Below are 21,583 nucleotides of genomic sequence, written 5' to 3'. Positions count from 1 at the left end.
ATGCTATATAGCTTCTCTTGTCTGTTACCAGTGGGGCAAAAGAGTTATGTGAACAGTTATTTTTTGGACCTTAAGGCTTAAAATAGCTTTAAGTACTGTGACCTAGGAAATTCAGAGCTTCAGATCGATTCTCCATGTACCCGTGTGGACGTTTGGACTTAACTGCTAAGTCCCTGCGCCTGGTGCTTCTTCCTGGATAAAAGCACTTGGAGGTAACGTGGCCTCAACACCAAGCCTCAGCATGGAACACATGCCTTGAAGCAGTTACACAGACCTGCCATCATTTCCTCCAGAAACACAAACACACACACTGTATAGGGTTAACACTCCAGGGGGGACGTAACCCTGAACCTGACCCTAGGGGTCTTGGCCCCTCCCCAGGGGTGGGCCACACTCCAGGTGATGGTTAGCCCACTCCCCCCACTTCCTGTGGTATAAAAGACAGAGGAGCTTCCTGTCTCTTCTCTTTTTCCTTCGCTCCCTCTTGGCACACACACGCACACTGCATACCAGCACCCCACGTGGCAGCCACGAGGCAGAGACACCATCACATTGCTCGGGTTGTATCCATCCCTTGTTGTATTTTGTTGTTTTCCCTTCCTTATCCTTTGTAAACTTCCCTACCTCCAATACCTTTTCTAAGTTATTGTTAAACTTTTCCTTTTTTTACTTCCAAATCGAGTGAGATTGATTTATTGGGGTGTGCTTATCTCTCTCTCTCTCCCTATCTTTGGGAAAGGAGGGGGAAGAGGGGAGGGCACTCTATAAATTCTATAAATTGTCATTGGGTCTATTAAATTTATTAGAGTCTCTGGGAACCTGCATTTGAACCCAAGACACACATGACAAACAGTATTGCTGAGCTAGGTGCAGCTTCTGGAGAGCTCTGAACTATAGCTGCCTCCTGGCTGCCTCAGTGACTGACTAATAGGAACAGTCCTGGTATGCTGTATCCCATAATTTTTAATGAAGTAAGGATTCTGAATGTCTTATGTAACTGCTTAGAGAGTATTTAAGGAATTCTTTTGACAAACCAGCATGCTCTGTGTCCAATTAAGCGAGAGATCTCTTTTATTATTACCCATTGCTGAAATCAGTGAGAAATGCAGCTCGACAACAGAGACCACATCCACGCACAGAGCTACTGCACATGAAAGACACTATGATTTACAGAAAACAGGCACCTCTTTCAATCTGGATTCATTTTTAGGTGGAAGCTCTTTGAAGGCTCTTCTAAATATAGTGAATACTGACTTCTGAGAAATATTAGAGGTGTTCATGTTCAAAGAGTTGCTACTTAACAAGGATGACACCTCCTCATTCAATATATCAGCATTCTGTACATTTTATCCCAGTAATAATTGGTTTTCCTCAGACAAAATAACTTTTACAGCTCAAAGCACTGTAAAGCCAATACAGTTTTACAAGCATGCAACAGAGTTTAAAGTTTCAGTGCCAGAATTTCTTGCTAGTGATGACACCGAAGCCAGAGATGCAAGTCAACTTCCAGTTGAAGACAGCATTCAACAAATGGTGTGCACTTCATCCTTGCTAACAGAACTTCTCTAACTGAAAAGGGATAAGAAACTCAAATACTGCCACCATTGCCAGATATGGCAATGACTTCTATACTCTATTTCATTTATGACTTCTATACTCTGTTTTGCTCTATATTTCTATGACTTCTATACTGTATTTGACTCTGCACTTCTATGACTTTCATACTCGATTCCCTACAGTGTTTTCCAAACATGAAAATGGAAATTGCATACCTGCAAATATAGATATGAAAGGTCTTATATAACATAAGACATGGAAATTAATAAAGGGTACTGTGGATACTACATACTATGCAGCACTAGAATTTACATACAGCTGCTATTCTTCTTTGCATGGGGTTCAATATAAAGCTCCATCTCCAGAAACACAGTTTGCATTAACCATAAGCAGTAATGACATTCTGAAATACCTTTTTGAGCAGTAAAAGAATAATTCAGTTGAAGAAGCCTTACCTCTGCCTGGAGTAAACTCAAATCGTATGTCATTAAGTTCCTTCCTGGAGTTCCTGAAAAACATTCAGTGCATATATTAAAATATAATGAAGAACAGAGCAACTCTATTCAGCTCCTACCCATGAAGAAGACTTATGGCACTGACAACTGCACTTTGGCAGTGTGGATTTCCTCAGCTTGAAAAACACAGCTCCCCCAAAGCACCCAGACTGGAGAGATGCCACCGCATTTTTCATGGCAGTGTTTTTGGGAACATGAACAGAAAAGAGATATAGAAGTTAAAAAATGCCATTGGTAACCTGAGGATAAAATAAGGTCCTCAGATAAATATTTCCATCTCTAAGACAATCTGCCACACTGATTCTACTAGTTCAGCACAATCTGAATCACATGTATTAACCCAATATTAACTCCAAGGGTAACAGAATATTCACTTAGACTCCACAGAATCACAGAATCAGTCAGGGTTGGAAGGGACCACAAGGATCATAGAATCAGTCAGGGTTGGAAGGGACCACAAGGATCATAGAATCAGTCAGGGTTGGAAGGGACCACAAGGATCACAGAATCAGTCAGGGTTGGAAGGGACCACAAGGATCATAGAAACATAGAATCAGTCAGGGTTGGAAGGGACCACAAGGATCACAGAATCATAGAATCAGTCAGGGTTGGAAGGGACCACAAGGATCACAGAATCAGTCAGGGTTGGAAGGGACCACAAGGATCATAGAAACATAGAATCAGTCAGGGTTGGAAGGGACCACAAGGATCACAGAATCATAGAATCAGTCAGGGTTGGAAGGGACCACAAGGATCACAGAATCATAGAATCAGTCAGGGTTGGAAGGGACCACAAGGATCACAGAATCATAGAATCAGTCAGGGTTGGAAGGGACCACAAGGATCATAGAAACATAGAATCAGTCAGGGTTGGAAGGGACCACAAGGATCACAGAATCACAGAATCAGTCAGGGTTGAAAGGGACCACAAGGATCATAGAAACATAGAATCAGTCAGGGTTGGAAGGGACCACAAGGATCAGCTAGTTCCAATCACCCTGCCATGGACAGGGACACCCTACCCTAGAGCAGGCTGCACACAGCCTCATCCAGCCTGGCCTTAAACACCTTCAGGCATGGGGCCTCAACCACCTCCCTGGGCAACCCATCCCAGGCTCTCACCACTCTGATACTGAAGAACTTCCTCCTCACATCCAGTTTGGATCTCCCCACCTCCAGCTTTGCTCCATTCCCCCTAGTCCTGTCACTCCCTGATATCCCGTAAAGTCCCTCCCCAGCTTTTTTGGAGGCCCCCTTCAGATACTGAAAGGCCACAATAAAGTCACTTCACAGCTTTTCATCTGAGATCAGATGTACACAGAGCTCCTCTTTTAAGAGACCACGTAGCTAGCAAATGTTAGACACTGAAAACTGCTGTTTATAAAGCTGCTTTGAAATTAGTAACTTCTTTCACTGACCACTGTTGTCTCAGCAGTGAGGCTTCATCTACATGTAAAATATCTATGTTAAATAATCCTTTTACAATCCCATACTGTGCTTCAAACCTCCACTCCTTGCACATTTCCAGCTTCAATTCTAGTTTATAATTTCTACTACCAATAAAGCATTAGTCTCTTTGCAAAATATATGTCCATCTCAGTTTTGGAAATGGCAAGCCAACTGAGCAGAGGGATGAAGACTCTTTTTTCCCAGTGAATAGCTCAATTCACTTGAAATCTAACAGCAGCAGAATGTGTTTGCAGTCCATTATTTATCTCCTCAGCAAGGAGACTGTATGTGAGCTCATATTTCAGCATACCAGGCCATGAAGTCTTGCTGTGGGAAAACTGAATCCAAGAGGCAAGCACACCCAGCTGTGACTTACAGCTATTATCACTTGCTAAACAGCTATAAAAATATTACAGACTCAAAACCCAGCAACACACAGGAATACCCAAAATAAAATGCTTTGCAACACAGACAAAAGCAAGACAGCAAAGCCTGAAAAATAAGGATGCCACATGCAGTGCTTAAAATGAAAAGTACACATTTACTGAATTACACTGACTGCTTCAAAGGTGAAGGAGTTTCAGGTTCCCAAAATTCTTCTCTAAATAAAGAACTATGGGAGTTGAAGATCACTAATATAAAGTTGCAGATAAATGCAGCTAGTCAGGTAGAGATCTACAAGGCTCACTGCCTTCTGTTGTAGAAATCTGCTGCCATTATATGGGCTACTGCCCTGTCTGGTTTTATTCAACAAGAAATTTGTATGAATCTCAGATCTTCCTTCCCCCCACCCCCCTCCTAGAGAATCCTGAATGGCATTCTGTTTAAATAGCTAAGAAAACCAACACATGACCCATCTCCAAGTTCCCCTTCAGCAGCACTTCCCTTTGCTGAAATCTGTTACACCTTTAGAATTTGTTAGAACTGCTACTTGCCAAAAAAGGGAACTGCACACAGATTGAGCATTCTTCTTCCAAAAGGCCCCTTCTGACTGAATGTGGGAAGCAGCTCAGACTGTGATACTCATTTCCTACACACTCTTCTGAAGGAGCAAAGCAAGGGAATAAAAACTTTATCTCGCACCTTTGCAGATGCAAATCAGAAAGTTCTGCTCCTTATTAGCAGCTATGTTGAATTGTTCTACCTGCCCATCTTTTTCCACCTAGAGGTGAACACTAAACCCAGCTGAGAATTCTGTGCATTTTGTACTCTCACCTCTCTAGAAAGTAATACATTAATGTGCTAGTTTGAACCTAGCTGGGATATTTTGGTGAGAAGAATTAGATTACAGGCTGTGAGAAGGAAACAATGGGGATGTCTGCTTCACTCAGAGGCTTGCTGAGATGTATAAGAACAAGAACACAAACATAGATAAGGGAGCCTCTCTCTGAGATTTGGGCTGAACTTCTCTCTCTAACTTAACCTGCCATCTGTGTGACTAATCCATCTGCTTCCTAACCCCCCTGGCCGACCCTCCAAACCTACTTTGAACATAAAGCAAGATATGGGGTAAGGTAGAGGGGTGGGAGGAAGGTAGAAGGGTGCTTGGGAGCCCCTCCTGGGGACTCAGGTTTCTGGGAGGGCTGTTGTGTTTCTGTATTACTTTTTAACTCGTATATTTCTGTCTATAGCTGTACATATTGTAAATATCTGCTTGGATATTATGCTAAGCTGTAAATACAAAGCTTCATTCAATTTCCAGACCTGCTGAGTTTAGTCTGGGTGATTTACAAAGTGTGTGTGGGGGGGTAACATCCAAACCATCACAATTAGGATGTTAGATTCTATCTTTCCACAGACCTCTCCATAAGTAGAACATCCACCATATAAAAAGGTACTATGTAATTAGGAACTCTAATGAAAACTACCAGCTTCTAACAGTATGATAGAGCTATGTGGAAGAGCAGCTGCTCCTGATGCAGATTCTTTCCTCAAGCAGGATGCAAATGAGATGTATTTCACTTTGTCTGCAAAATGCAGAGTACCAAATGTTAAGTGTTGGAAGGGATCTCCAGTGATCATCAAGCCCAAGCATCCTGTGAAAGCAGGATCACCTAGAGCAGACTGCACAGTAACACAGACAGGCAGGTTTTGATAGTCTCCAGAGAAGTCTGCACAGGAACACATAGAGGCAAGTTTTGATAGTGTCCAGAGGAGAAGACACAAATAAAAAGTTAATGAGTCAAATCTGTTTAAATGAGGGTGAAAAATCCAGGGAAGGTTGGTATGTATTCAGCCATCCATCTTTTCTACCTGAAATTCATAGAATCATAGAATCAACCAGGTTGGAAGAGAACTCCAAGATCATCCAGTCCCACCTATCACCCAGCCCTGTCCAAGCAACTAGACCGTGGCACTAAGTGCCTCATCCAGGCTTCTCTGAACTCTTTTGAACTTAGGATGCTGCTGTTTTCTCTTTAATGGCACACTACTCCTCAGGACAGCAATCCAAAGGAAGTTTGGCAAGATTAATTTGCTAGGACTTGCTAAGTGCTTACGCTTACAGTTCCATTACCACCCAGACATTCATTGATTTCCATTAAATATTTAATCCATTACATATTCCACCAAACAGAAGATGCACTTGAGCTCTCCCCTAGAAGCTGCTCATGCTCTTCCCCAGTTTTCAGACACTTCTCTGGTTCTAGTTAGCATCACTGTTACCGCAAATTAGTTTGCTAATTCCATCGATAGACTTTGGTGACAACTGTTTGGATTTCTTGATACATTTGTAGGCAGTGTTTCCAAGCAGCTTTAATTTATTCCACTGGAGTTCTCTTTTCGCTTACATCCATTACAATCTCACACAGCAGCACACACAGACATTTATTTCTGCTAAATAGAAAAAAGGATTTGAAGAAAGGCACTTAGCAACTTCCTGATTAATAATTTTATCTTCTTAATGGTCCCCAGTTTCTACAATGTATTTGTGAAAGGCTTATTTCTAGTTTAAAATGCAAATTCAGACCTTTTGCCACTTCTTATAATAGCTCTTACTTGCTTCTTGCTAGCCAATGGCATTAAGGCCTGGATCAGGAAGGGAGTGGCCAGGAGGATAAGAGAGGCTCTTCTTCCCCTGTACTCAGCACTGGTCAGGCCACACCTTGAGTCCTGTGTCCAGTTCTGGACTCCTCAGTTCAAGAGAGATGTTGAGGTACTGGAATGTGTCCAGAGAAGGGCAACAAAGCTGGTGAGGGGCCTGGAACACAGCCCTGTGAGAAGAGGCTGAGGGAGCTGGGGGTGTGCAGCCTGAAGATGAGCAGGCTCAGGGGTGACCTCATTGCTGTCTACAAGTACCTAACGGGAGGCTGTAGCCAGGTGGGGGTTTGGTCTCTTCCGCCAGGCAACCAGCAACAATACAAGGGGACACAGTCCCAAATTGTGCTGGAAGAAGTCTAGGCTGGATGTTAGGAGGAAGTTGTTGGCAGAGAGAGTGATTGGCATTGGAATGGGCTGGCCAGGGAGGTGATGGAGGCACCATCCCTGGAGGTGTTCCAGAAAAGCCTGGCTGAGGCACTTAGTGCCATGGTCTAGTTGACTGGACAGGGCTGGGTGATAGGCTGGACATGAATAGCTTAACTTTAGTTATTTCTATTAACTTTAGTAATTAATAATTTGTTATGTATTAACTTTTGCTACTTTGTATTATATATTAGCACTACTGCAAAGATTGGGTGTCTCCAGCTTCAGCAGATGTTAGACAGGAATTACTAGCATGATATCAGTTCTTTGCAGGTAGTGCATTTATCACTGGCAATCCACAGCTGTTGTAACTGTTGTGGTAATATATTAAAGCTATCAATTATTAAATTATTAAATGCTATCACTTGTCAAATGGCAATATATCAAGTATTATACAATACAAGGATATTATAAATTATTAAATGAATTAAACCTATCAGTTTTTATTGACACCTGTCTCAGTGGCAGCCCTTATTGGGCTACAGAAAGAGGCAAATGTTAACTTTGACAAACAGTTTCAGTAAGAGCTCTGAGGCTCTGAGACAGGCAGTATGGTAAGAAAAACACAAGCTCTGCCCTGGCAAGGGTCCTTGGTTTGCCCATGTGGGGAGACAGCTAAGAAGACCAGAGCACCTGCACCATCTGTAGCCTAGAAGGGGCACTCCATGCATTTCCAAGGCCTGAACAACATTGATGGCTGTGGTCCAATCAACCAACCAACAAAAGCAAGAAAGCATTCTCAGAAGAAAATCAGAAGAGCACTTCTCAGACCATAACTAGTTATAGCTCAGCAAGAAAATTAATCTACATATTAAACAAAAAATCCTCACCATCAGGGACTGGTGACATTGGCCAAGAGTAAGCCATAGAATCATGAATCAACCAGGTTGGAAGAAACATACAAGATCATCCAGGCCAACCTATCACCCATCCCTGCCCAATCATCTAGACCATGGCAGGAAGTGCTTCAGCCAGACTTTTCTTGAACACCTCCAGGCACAGTGCCTCCACCACCTCCCTGGGCAGCCCATTCCAATGCCAATCACTCTCTCTGCCAACAACTTCCTCCTAACATCCAGCCTAGACCTCCCCCAGCACAACTTGAGACTGTGTCCCCTTGTTCTGTTGCTGCTTGTCTGGCAGAAGAGACCAACCCCACCTGGCTAGAGTCTCCCTTCAGGTACTTGTAGGCAGCAATGAGGTCACCCCTGAGCCTCCTCATCTTCAGGCTGCACACCTCCAGCCCCCTCAGCCTCTCCTCACAGAGCTGTGTTCCAGGCCCCTCCCCAGCTTTGTGACCCTTCTCTGGACATGTTCCAGTATCTCAACATCTCTCTCGAATTGAGGAGCCCAGAACTGGACACAGTACTCAAGGTGTGACCTGACCAGTGCTGAGTACAGGGGAAGAATAACCTCCCTTGTCCTACTGGCCACACTGTTCCTGATCCAGGCCAGGATGCCATTGGCTCTCTTGGCCACCTGGGCCACTGGCCACTACCTACTAGTAATCTGGTAGATTACTGATATCTTCTCTTACTCCTAAAAAAAATAATCACAGCTCACACTTTCCTCATTTCCACTCCCTGTCTTTTGTTTTTTTCCCCTGGAGTCATGGTACCTTACATGCAGGAGAACCAAAGCAGCAATAAGAGGAAGTCAGTTTATTAAAGTGATTTTGTGAATCAGAAGTTTAAAGCTTCTGTGGGATCACATAAACACATCAGAAGAATGCATTTCCTGTAAAGAAGCATTAATCTCTTGGGGATTTGCCATAGGTCTCTGTAAATACCTTTCTTCTCTCTGAGCCTCCCTAAGACAATGCTCAGTTGTAATTTACTAGTTAGATCCAGGCTCCTCCATTACACATTACAATACTATCAAGAGCAGATCACATCTCTTCAGCATTGTGGAGAGATATGATTCTTCTCAACTTACTTTCAATGGCTTCAGGTCAATTTTAGATTGCACAGAAGGGTATTTCTGTTAATATTTAGTAGGAGCAAAACAGATGTTTGAAGTCTGCTCTGCTTCCAAATTGCCAACAAGTAGAATGGGACTAAAATCTCTCTGTATTCATAAGATGTAGTCTGGAAATACACAATTCTTTGAAGTCCATTAAAACTCTACCATTTATTATAGTTGTTCTGAAAAAAAAACCTCCATGGGTTTATAACTTATTCCCCTCCATATACAATACTGGAAGTAGGAAATATTTCAGCATAAGATGCTTCAAGATAAAGTTATAGGAGTTGAAAGCTAAATAAATATACAGACCTGCCACTACCATTGAATCTTCACACGTTCTTAGGTAAGGAGCAGAGCTCTGGAATGCTGCAACACATCTGTTCATCAATATACTGTAAGAGGTAGCAGCAACACTAAGGGAAAAGCACAGCCAAATGATGCTTTCAAGAGTGAAAACCAGCCACATGTCACAATGAAACACTATCACTTGGCTGTTAAGCTGCTGGAATGAGACAGCAGTTACCTGTTAAAATTTACCATCTGTATGCCATCCATCATACAGAAAGAGCAAGTGTATACTACAAAATACAGCCACCAACTGAATTGTTAGTTACAATTAGATCAGCTGAAAATAATCTGCAGCTCCAGGGTAGCCAACAGCTCCTCCAACAGGAAAGGATTTTATGACTGTTCCATTCACAGATGACCGACCCCAAGTTGCTTAAGAGTTAAAAGAAATCAGTGTTTGCAATCTAGTAATAGATAGGACATGAGTGTAAAACTAAGGTAACACACAAGTTGTGCAACAAAAAAAGAAACACGAGAAAAGTGGAGGTCTCTTCCAACCTGTCTGAATCTATGGTTCTATGATACACACAACTACTAGCAGGCAAGTCTGCAAAACCATGTTCAGAAGGTTAGAAGTGACAGATGAACATCTGTCCTCTCTATTCACTGCTTGACAGCCCCAAGTCTCCATTTCTTGATATGCAAGTGTTATTTTAGGCATATCTCTTCCTAAAGTGCTTTTAAATAGGGCCTTTCTGCAGCTGCTGATGCCAGAAGCTAAATCAAAGAATGCTGTAAATCCTTCCTTTTTTTTTTCTTCCCCTTGTTATATTTGATCCAAGATAAATCAAGCAGCAAACTCTGGAACAAACAATAATTTTTTTGAACCTAAGTTCTCAGTGACCCAGTTCTCTGCATAGAGCACTGAAAAGCAGGATTAACTTGTATCACCTCTCAATTCAAGAGAGATGTTGAGGTGCTGGAACGTGTCCAGACAAGGGCAACAAAGCTGGTGAGGGACCTGGAACACAGTCCTGTGAGGAGAGGCTGAGGGAGCTGGGGGTGTGCAGCCTGGAGAAGGCTCAGGGGTGACCTCATTGCTGTCTACAACTACCTGAAGGGAGGCTGTAGCCAGGTGGGAGTTGGTCTCTTCTGCCAGGCAATCAGCAACAGAACAAGGGGACACAGCCTCAAGTTGTGCTGGGGGAGGTCTAGGCTGGATGTTAGGAGGAAGTTGTTGGCAGAGAGAGTGATTGGCATTGGAATGGGCTGCCCAGGGAGGTGGTGGAGTCACCATCCCTGGAGGTGTTGAAGAAAAGCCTGGCTGAGGCACTTAGTGCCATGGTCTAGTTGACTGGCTAGGGCTGGGTGCTAGGTTGGACTGGATGATCTTGGAGGTCTCTTCCAACGTGGCTGATTCTATGACTCATGATTCTATGATTCATATTTTTTGAGGTTCACACTTCCTACTTGGTCTCATACATCAGCAGGTGGAAACAAGACAAAGGACTCTCAGTTTTGTTGTTGCAGAGACAGCAGTATTAATTAGAGGTGGTTTTTTTCCCAAAAAAAATATTCCTGGATTACCTCAAATGTTGCTTAAAAAGTAGTAGTAAAGGTTTAACTTGTGAAAAGCATCAATATTTCATAACATCATAGAATCATAGAGTCATAGAATCAACCAAGTTGGAAGAGACCTCCAAGACCATCCAGACTTGTAATAAAACAGACTTTGAGGGAAGGCTCAGAGAATCCTTTTTTCCTCATCCAAGCCAAAGAATCTTTTAAATATGCTTAAGTGAAAACTACCTGGGCATGTGCACCCTTTCAATGCCATTGTCCTGGAGTTTTTCACTCCTGATGATCTACACTACACTACAGTCACAACCATTGGAAACTTGCAAGCAAACCAGAAAAACATGAGAGCCACTGTAGAATTACACAGTCTGCATATTCTCCCCCTCTACTGCACTCTGCTGAGACCCCACCTGGAGTACTGCAGCCAGTGCTGGAGCCCCTGTTACAAGAGGGATGTGGAGATGCTGCAGTGTGTCCAGAGAAGAACCATGAGGAAGATCAGAGGGCTGCAGTAGCTCTGCTGTGAGCACAGACTGAAAGAGTTGGGGCTGTTCAGTCTGGAGAAGAGGAGGCTCTGAGGTGACCTTCTTGTGGCCTTCCAGGATCTGAAGGGGGCCTACAAAACAGCTGGGGAGGGACTTGTTAGGCTATGAGGGAGTGACAGGACTGGGGGGAATGGAGCAAAGCTGGAGGTGGGGAGAGTCAGACTGGACGTGAGGAGGAAGTTCTTCAGTTTCAGAGTGGTGAGAGCCTGGAATGGGTTGCCCAGGGAGGTGGTTGAGGTTCTGTCCCTGGAGGTGTTTAAGGCCAGGCTGGATGAGGCTGTGTGCAGCCTGCTCTAGGGTAGGGTGTCCCTGCCCATGGCAGGGTGGTTGGAGCTAGATGATCCTTGTGTTCCCTTCCAACCCTGACTGATTCTCTGATTCTGTGATCTAAAACTCCTGTATCTCAATCAGCTTATCAAAAGCATGGCAAAAAGTCTAAGCTTTGTTTTAAAATCTTCAAAAGTTTTATCCATTTTTCCTGCTATTGGCTAAACTTTCTCAAAGGCAGCTTTCCCATGAATAGGCTTCACCAGAAAGTCTGTTCCTATGTTAAGTTCTTGTCACACCTGTGTCCCAGTGAACTTCTTGTGGCCCCAGAATCAATGACAGTTGTCCCTTGAGGCCTTCAAGAAAAGACTGGATGAGGCACTTAGTGCCATGGTTTAGTTGACTGGCTAGGGCTGGGTGCTAGGTTGGCCTGGATGATCTTGGAGGTCTCTTCCAACCTGGTTGATTCTTTGACTCTATGAAAACAGCATCAGTGAAACCAGTTCAGCTTAAATTTGCTTCTTCCTCTCAAAAACATGAGAAGTGACAAACCAAACAACCAAAACCTGGCTACTTTATAGAGTCCCAACACAGTCCCCATTACAATTACAAAGAAAATGAATTTAACACTGAGGCAAATCCAAGCTTTAACCTATTTCCTTTTACATAAAGGAGCTTGAGGGTGGGGTTTGGGTTTCTTTGCTGCTTTTCCTGTGTTCCTCCTTTTTACACAGTGCAACAGAAAGTCAGAATGCAGGTTAAATGCCTAATCCTTGCCATCTAAACATTTAGCCATGCAAAATCTTCCAGATAAGCTGAATTTAGTAAGCAGAAACAATATATTGATTCATTGGCTTGGCAATTCTCAGTTTTAGATAGAAATGTTGTTTTGATAAACAAATGTATCGTTTCTCTATTAAATATCTGGTGTTACAGCAATTGCCTATGGGATTATTTAGTTCATAATTACCTTAAATTTCAAAATGTTTAATTTATTTTCAATAAAAATACAGCAAGGCATAAAAACATCCTTAAGTAGTGAGTAAGACCTGCATAATTTACCATTTTTAAAGAGCAAGCTTTGAAGGAGATAATAAGAGATACAAATAGAGAGCAGGATTAGAATCAATAGTTTAATCAAAGGTTCCTGCTTACTGATTTCAGTCATGATTTAATCATGATTAAACAGGTTATTGCAATGAAGCCTCCATGCTGTGAGAGTAAATTTCAGTTCAGTAACCATGTGACCACACCTCCTGGATTCCCAAGGCAAAGCCTTAGAGGTGAACAAAATATAGGACAGTGCTCAATACTGTGACCACAGCTCCATTTATTTCAAGAATTCCACAAATGGTTGTGTTTATTACATTTGCCACTGGACCAATTCCCAGCCTAGAGAGAAGTTCTGTCACTTTCCAGTTCACAGAATCATAGAATCAGCCAGGGTTGGAAGGGAGCACAGGGATCATCTAGTTCCACCCTCCCTGCCATAGGCAGGGACATCCTACCCTAGGGCAGGCTGCACACAGCCTCAGCCAGCCTGGCCTTAAACACCTCCAGGGATGAGGTTTCAACCACCTCCCTGGGCAACCCATTCCAGGCTCTCACCACTCTCATGCTCAACAACTTCCTCCTCACATCCAGGCTGAATCTCCCCACCTCCAGCTTTGCTCCATTCCCTCCAGTCCTGTCACTCCCTGAGAGCTTAAAATGTCCCTCCCCAGCTTTTTTTTTGTAGGCCCCCTTGTGGAAGGCCACAAGAAGGTCACCTGGGAGCCTCCTCTCCTCCAGACTGAACAGCCCCAACTCTTTCAGTCTGCGCTCACAGCAGAGCTGCTGCAGCCCTCTGATCATCCTCATGGCCCTTCTCTGGACACACTCCAGCATCTCCACATCCCTCTTGTAATGGGGGCTCCAGCACTGGATGCAGTACTCCAGGTGGGGTCTCAGCAGAGCAGAGTAGAGGGGGAGAATCACCTCCCTCTACCTGCTGGCCACACTTCTCCTGATGCAGCCCAGGATCTGGTTGGCTTTCTGGGCTGCAAGTGCACACTGCTGGCTCATGTTGAGCTTCTCATCCAGCAGCACCCCCAAGTCCCTCTCCTCAGGGCTGCTCTCCAGCCAGTCCCTGCTCAGCCTGGATTTGTGCTTGGGATTGCTTTGCCCCAGCTGCAGGACCTTGCACTTGGTCTTGCTGAACCTCATGAGGTTGGCTCAACAAGACCAAGTGCAAGATCAGTTGTAAATCTACCACACAGCTGAGAGTTTTCTCTTAGATTTTGTCATTAAATACACTGGAGAACACAAGCCATTCTAAACAGCAAAAATTAGGAGAAATATCTGTCCTTGGTGCAGGACAGATGGTACATCAGTGGTACATCAGCACCACTTCTTCCAGCAGAGACTGCAATGTTGGTTTTTTTTTTAAGATACCAAAATCCTCAAACCTAGAAGTTAAAATAAAAAAGGAGGAGAGAGCTCTGGGTTCTGGTGCTGAGTCCATACCAAACTGATCCATATCTAGCCAGAAGAGATCTGGGAGTTTGCTTGTTTATGGCAGGTTTTTTTCTCCTAAAAATCTAAGTCTCAAACTTAAACATCAATGATGTTAAGAGTAGCAGAAAAGGGAGACGAAGCTGGTGAGGGGCCTGGAACACAGCCCTGTGAGGAGAGGGTGAGGGAGCTGGGGGTGTGCAGCCTGAAGATGAGCAGGCTCAGGGCTGACCTCATTGCTCTCTACAACTATCTGAAGGGAGGCTGTAGCCAGGTGGGGGTTGGTCTCTTCTGCCAGGCAAGCAGCAACAGAACAAGGGGACACAGTCTCAAGTTATGTTGAGGGAGGTCTAGGCTGGATGTTAGGAGGAGGTTGTTGCCAGAGAGAGTGATTGGCACTGGAATGGGCTGCCCAGGGAGGTGGTGGAGTCGTTGTCCCTGGTGGTGTTCAAGAAAAGACTGGCTGAGGCACTTAGTGCCATGGTCTAGTTGACTGGTGGGTGATAAGTTGGACTGAATGACCTTGGAGGTCTCTTCCAACACAGATGATTCTATGAAGTATGATTTTTCTGTAACTTTACATGTAATGAATTTTGTAAGAAAGAGGTGAAACACAACAGGCCTACCCAAAAGCAAGAACACTACCACTTGAATTTCAGCTCAGAATAGTGAGTGGTATCTCATCATCTATGATCTGGCATACAGAGGAAATCACATTTCATCCAAGTCCTGACAGCTCTCCAGCTGCAGTGTGGCATGGGCAACTGCCTGCTGCTAGCCACGCCTTGAACTTGTCATCTGCATTGCACTGTCTGTACAGCTCCCCACAAGCTAAATTCCTCTGTTTCATAGTGCAGTAAACCAGACCTATTAGCTGCAGAGATCTTGTTGTAAGAAATGCAGGCACTCACAAATGCTAACCTGTTCAGAAGACAAGCAGAGTACTGTTACACACAATTCTGCCCTAGCATGTTCTCGACGCAGTATTTTTGAGTAAGACACGCAGTAATAACCGCCCAAGGTGGTGGTGGAGTCACCATCCCTGGAGGTGTTCAGGAAAAGCCTGGATGAGATGTTGAGGTGCTGGAACGTGTCCAGAGAAGGGCAACAAGGCTGGTGAAGGGCCTGGAACACAAACCCTATGAGGAGAGGCTGAGGGAGCTGGGGGTGTTTAGCCTAGAGAAGAGGAGGCTCAGGAGTGCCTTCATTGCTGTCCACAACTACCTGAAGGGAGGTTGTAGCCAGGTGGGGGCTGGTCTCATCTCCCAGGCAAGCAGCAACAGAACAAGGGGACACAGTCTCAAGTTGTGCCAGGAAAAGTATAGGCTGGATGTTATTAGGAGGAAGTTGTTCCCAGAGAGAGTGCTTTGCATTGGAATGGGCTGCCCAGGGAGGTGGTGGAGTCACTGTCCCTGGGGGTGTTCAAGCAAAGCCTGGCTGAGGCACTTAGTGCCTTGGTCTAGTTGATTGGATAGGGCTGGGGGATAGGTTGGACTGGATGATCTTGGAGGTCTCTTCCAACCTGGCTGATTCTATGACTCCATGAATAACAGGACTATACCACAGTATTGCATACTTCTGTTATACAAGACTATACCAGTGCATGAAGTGAAAATTTTCCATGTGCCCCTTTTGTTCTCCCAGAGGCTTAATTCATCTAGTGTGCATGAACTCTATTAAATCAGGGTCTGGGACGTTTCAAATTACCATCAGTAAATTATCTTCCTGTCATAGGAGCTAATTTAACCATCTTAGATTGCTTCAGATCATTTGCAATTCTTAGCTATTAACCATTAACAAGTCTCCTAATTTAACATGAAATGTCTCTGTTATTAATCTAAATAGTCAAACCCTCTGACAGAGACCTTCCTGAACGCGTAACAATAACAACTCAGTGGTTAGGCTGAAAATTTCAATTTAAGGGTGGTAATTCCTCCCCACCTCTGTTCCCCTGTGGTATGAACAGTCTTGTTGGAGGACTACATCACAGATAACTGACTCAAATCTCTGCAAAGTTGCTGCCTGGGTGTGCTATAAAGACACACAGCATATACAGCCTCACAGGAGAAAATCTGGGTTACAAATTTCATTCCTCCCTGGTCTCAAATTGTTTTTCCTCGGTGAGGCTGAGGATATAACAGCATCAGCATTTCAAATAATGATTGCTCAGTCTGGACCATAGTCACACACCATGGCAACAGATCAAGCAACAAGTGAGAACAAATACTTCCAGTTCATTGCAAAATTCAAGCACAGTCATAGAATCATAGAATCAATCTGTTTGGAAGAGACCTCTAAGATCATCCAGTCCAACCTACCACCCAGCCCTATCCAGTCGACCAGACCATGGCACTAAGTGCCTCAGCCAGGCTTTGCTTGAACACCTCCAGGGACAGTGACTCCACCACCTCCCTGGGCAGCCCATTCCAATGCCAATCACTCTCTCTGGCAACAACTTCCTCCTGACATCCAGCCTATACTTCCCCCAGCACAACTTGAGACTGTGTCCCCTTGTTCTGTTGCTGGTTGCCTGGCAGAAGAGGCCACCCCCCACCTGGCTACTCTCAATTAAACTTGAGCTTTGAAATACTAATGGTCTATATTAAGTATTTAACACAAGAGTCTTTCAAAAGCTTTTAATAGAATTACCTAAAACACACTGCTGCTAATTTCACTTCTGGGACACATCCTCCAAGACACAAAGGTGCAAAAGAAAGCAAATAACCTGGAAATTGCTCTCTCCAACTGAAGGAGCAACCCTGACAGGAGAGAACACTTTTACAGGTTAGTCCCACTGAGGTATTAAATACAAGTTAAGGACAGAAAAATCAGATCCTTAGGTTGGAAACCATCCAGCTACAAGAGTTAAAGACCAGTACTTGTGTAAAGAGTGCCCTGGGATTCTTTAAAGATTATTTCAGCACGTGAGTTGTGCTCCTCATCCACAACAAGGTACTTGCAGTAAACAGAGGTTGGTGTTAATTAGACATTCCCTACTCAGTTACTGAATGAGTCCCACTCTGCTCAGTGTGGCAAAAATAATGAAATCTGACCTTCTGGTAAAAGAATTACATTGATTCTTCTGCCAGAATTCCTCCTTTGGGAAGGCAACCTTAAATATTTATGGGCACTATTAACCCTTCTTGGAATACACTGCTAAAAAAGAATATGCAAAGCTGTCATCTAAAATTTGATGGATTTTAGAATCATAGAATCAGTCAGGGTTGGAAGGGACCGCAAGGATCATTCAGTTCCAACGCCCCTGCCACGGACAGGGACACCCTACCCTAGAGCAGGCTGCACACAGCCTCAGCCAGCCTGGCCTCAAACACCTCCAGCCATGGGGCCTCAACCACCTCCCTGGGCAACCCATTCCAGCCTCTCACCACTCTCATGCTCAACAACTTCCTCCTCACCTCCAGTGCGGTGGGAAACAGACCAGACTGTTTTGGCATAAAAGAGGGAAAAAAGCAACCCAGAGAAGCACTTTGTTCCACCTCCCCACCAGACTCTTGTTGAAGTTTCCTCATCTCTCTAGGCCTTGCACTGTCCCAGTCTTCAGGCACTACTCTTCAAATCTTTTGGCCCACATTCCAAAGCTTTATATTGTTTCTGCCCACCAGACTCTGAATGTTTGCATCCAGTTCTGGGCTCCTGGATTCAAGAGAGATGTTAGATACTGGAGCATGTCCACAGAAGGGCGACAAAGCTGGTGAGGGGCCTGGAGCACAGCCCTGTGAGGAGAGGCTGAGGGAGCTGGGGGTGTGCAGCCTGCAGAAGAGGAGGCTCAGGGGTGACTTCATTGCTATCTACAATTACTTGAAGGGAGGCTGTAGCCAGGTGGGGTTGGTCTCTTTTCCCAGGCAACCAGCAACAGAACAAGGGGACACAGTCTCAAGTTGTGCTGGGGGGATGCATAGGCTGGATGTTAGGAGGAAGTTCTTCACAGAGGGAGTGATTTGGTGTTGGAATGGGCTGCCCAGGGAGGTGGTGGAGTCGTTGTCCCTGAAGATGTTCAAGCAAGGACTGGATGAGGCACTTAGTGCCATGGTCTAGCTGGGTGATAGGTTGGAATGGATGATCTTGGAGCTCTCTTCCAACCTTGTTTATTCTATGATCTTCCATGATAAACTGTCTGTAACCAAGCCAGTTCCACAGCTATAGACTCATCAGTACCTCAAGTGCCATTAGAAGTTTCCTTTCTATATGTCAGGACCCTGGCATATTCCTTCTCTCCTCAAGTCCTAGCTCAGCCAGTCTCCATCACACAGGGACGGCTCCTTCCCATCTGAGATGCTTACCTTTCACTGTCCCCTTACCACACAGTCCCTCTCTGGGGAAGCAAAAGACACAAAATGAAGAGATGAGACCCTTCTGAGCCTTCCCTTGACATGTTTACTTCCCTTCCTGTCTCAATCTCCCCATCAGCCAGTTCATTCCTTCTACATTTTCTTACTATTGACTTACTAACATCAGTATGACCTTTTAAACTAAACCAATAATTTTCAGCATCTATAACCAATGTCTTCTTAACTCATCAAGCTACTGCAGTTTTTATAATTTGATTGCCTCCAGTGAATTAGTCTAAGAGAAAAAGCTTCCAACATTTTGGATGATATACTGAGCTTTGACTCTTCAAGTCTGGTATCTAACAGCCACAATGCTCATCTGCATACCAAGCTATACTTTGAGAGCTATCTATAGCAGTAATAGATGAAGCACAGGAAATTGTTTCTATCCTCACAGTGTAGCCAGCTTGCTCCATAATAATATGGTTCACAACTTAGGCTTCATTTTAACAAGTCCCATAAAAATCCCCTGATGTGCTCGAGCTGCTCTCAGCCATACGACTTAATGATCAATGCAACCAAAGACATCAACAGAACAGTTTAAAATCTGCAGTGGAAGTGGATAAATGCAGAAATCTCTGTGAGGACATTAGCTCTTTACTACCTTAAGGTCTCAAGGGAATGCTGTGTGACACAAAGAACATCATCTACACCACTTTTCCTCATTACAAAATGCCAACTGGCAGTATTTTTACTTTTGGATGCTCCAAAACCATTTATTGAGTAAGTTAATTAAAATCAAAGAGAGCTGTTAGGGGCCAGAGCATCCTTCTCCAAATACAGCTGCCCTAAACATAAGCTCATTCACCCTGCAATGATGCCAGCATAAGGACAGCTGTGTACAGCTAAAATGGAGAGGGCAGCTTCCTCTGTAACTCAGGACTGACTGTGAATGACTGAGAGCCTCCAGGTTTACAATTTATTTTCAGACTTCTATGAAAGAAGCCCTTCTGCTAAGAAAACAGAAAAATCAGCTGAATTAGTGCATGTGCTGGTTTGAAGCTAGCTAGAATGTTTTGGTGAGAAGGATTAGATCACAGGCTGTGAAAGAGAAACAAATGGTGATGCCTACTTCACTCACAGGCTTGCTGAGACATATAAGACAAGAGTATAAACATAGACAAGGTATTTGCACTTGGGGCACTGCCTGAGCTCTGGACACTTCTCTATCCTCAGCTGCCATCTCTCTGATTAATCCACTTGCTTCCTAATCCCCCCTGGCCGAACCTCCATTCTTCCTAGGGGCACAAGGCAATGTCTGGGGTAAGGTAGAGGGGTGGGAGAAGGTGGAAGGGTGGTTGGGAGCCCCTCCTGGGGACTCAGGTTTCTGGGAGGGCTGTTGTGTTTCTGTATTCCCTTTTACCTTGTATATTTCTGTCTGTAACTGTATATACTGTAAATATCTGCTTGTATATTGAGCTAGCTGTAAATATAAAGCTTCATTCATATTTCCAGACCTGCTGAGTCTAGTCTGGGTGATTTCCAAAGTGGGGGGGGAGGGGGGCAGGTAAAAGCCAAACCACCACAGTGCAGAACAAGATTACAGCAACTTCAAGCACTTCAAGCACTTCGCCTTTAACTTCCTGACCATTACTGTCTTTCCAAAACATCAACTCTCTGGCTTGTTGCTGACATAACCTGGCACAGGCCAAGCTTGTCAGTACTTCACTGGAATGCCAGTCTCAAACAACCTTTGGCCTTCCTTTAAAAGAGTGGTTTAAAAGAGTGGTATGATCCAAGTACTGAGGCTCTCTGGGGCTGAGCAGGAAGACTTCTGATCCTGTGCTCACAAAGCAGCACTACACTGTCACCACTGCTACTTCTCCAGAGCTGGCCTTTAGGAATTTGCTCACTGCAGCCAGACCTAGACCCACAAAAGCAGATCTCAGGAGACCTCTACTCTCAGTTGTAATCACTCACTCCCAGGCCAGGGTGACTATTCATGTGCCTATGTGGTGGTAGGACTCATAGGGCAAACATGGGCTTGTCATAGAATCAAGCAGGTTGGAAGAGACCTCCAAGATCATCCAGGCCAACCTAGCACCCAGCCCTATCCAGTCATCTAGACCATGGCACTAAGTGCCTCAGCCAGGCTTTGCTTGAACACCTCCAGGGACGGTGCCTCCACCTCCCTGGGCAGCCCATTCCAATGCCAATCACTCTCTCTGCCAACAACTTCCTCCTAACATCCAGCCTAGACTTTCCCCGGCACAACTTGAGACTGTGTCCCCTTGTTCTGTTGCTGCTTGCCTGGGAGAAGAGGCCACCCCCCAACCTGGCTACAATGTCCCTTCAGGTAGGTGTAGACAGCAATGAGGTCACCCCTGAGCCTCCTCTTCTGCAGGCTGCACACCCCCAGCTCCCTCAGCCTCTCCACATAGGGTTTGTGTTCCAGGCCCCTCACCAGCTTTGTTGCCCTTCTCTGGACACATTCCAGCACCTCAACATCTCTCTTGAATTGAGGGGGCCACGTTGGCTTGCCCAGATATGCTCCTCTGCTCCTCCCATACTGGGGGAAGCAACCATGGGAGGGGAGGGCGAAGGCCCTGGCTTTACCTAATATGGTGAGCTTTGGCAAAGTGCCATTCTGACTGGCTAATCTATGTCCCATGCCCCGTTAGTCTCAGGCTGAATATTGATAAAAGGGATAAGCAGGTAGCATGAGGCTGCTGCTGCCTCATTTTGCATCCTGTATTTGCCTGGAGAGCTCACCAGGAACAGGCTCCAAATGCCTGCACGCAATCAGCCTGCATAGCCTGCGTGACATGGTGCTGAGACTGCACATCACAGGACATCCTGCCTGCACCTGAAAGATTCCTGCCAGGATGAGAAGTCCCGGAGATACACAGATCATCCAGAGGAGCCAGGAGGCAAGGTCAGAGATTGTCTGCCTCTTGCCCCAGAAGCCTGGGAACAATCAAGTCTCAGCAGCCAACAAGACAGAGTTCCCTGCAAGTGTCTGGGTACTGTCTGGGACTGCGTCTAGCCCCATGAGTCAGGTAATATTAATTTTGTGAGTAAATACTTATAAGCCTCTTCCAGTATCATGTTTGCATTTGCCACTTTAAGAAATAAGTGCTCTAGTTTTGCCTTTTCCCTGCATGTACAAATTTCC

General features: G+C 44.8%; 1 protein-coding gene across 1 annotated transcript in view; it reads right to left on the bottom strand.

The window, feature by feature from the left end:
* Window positions 1-21,583, bottom strand: part of STK39 (serine/threonine kinase 39) — a 117,299-nt gene that overhangs the window by 26,094 nt on the left and 69,622 nt on the right. The window contains 1 exon segment of the mRNA XM_064163611.1: window positions 2,013-2,065. Within this exon segment, the coding sequence (XP_064019681.1) occupies window positions 2,013-2,065 (53 nt within the window).

The sequence above is a fragment of the Pogoniulus pusillus genome, chromosome 2 (genome assembly GCF_015220805.1).
Source record: "Pogoniulus pusillus isolate bPogPus1 chromosome 2, bPogPus1.pri, whole genome shotgun sequence".
Taxonomy (NCBI): domain Eukaryota; kingdom Metazoa; phylum Chordata; class Aves; order Piciformes; family Lybiidae; genus Pogoniulus; species Pogoniulus pusillus.
Note: the sequence above shows the minus strand (reverse complement) of the source record. Positions and strands in the feature narration are given on the sequence as shown.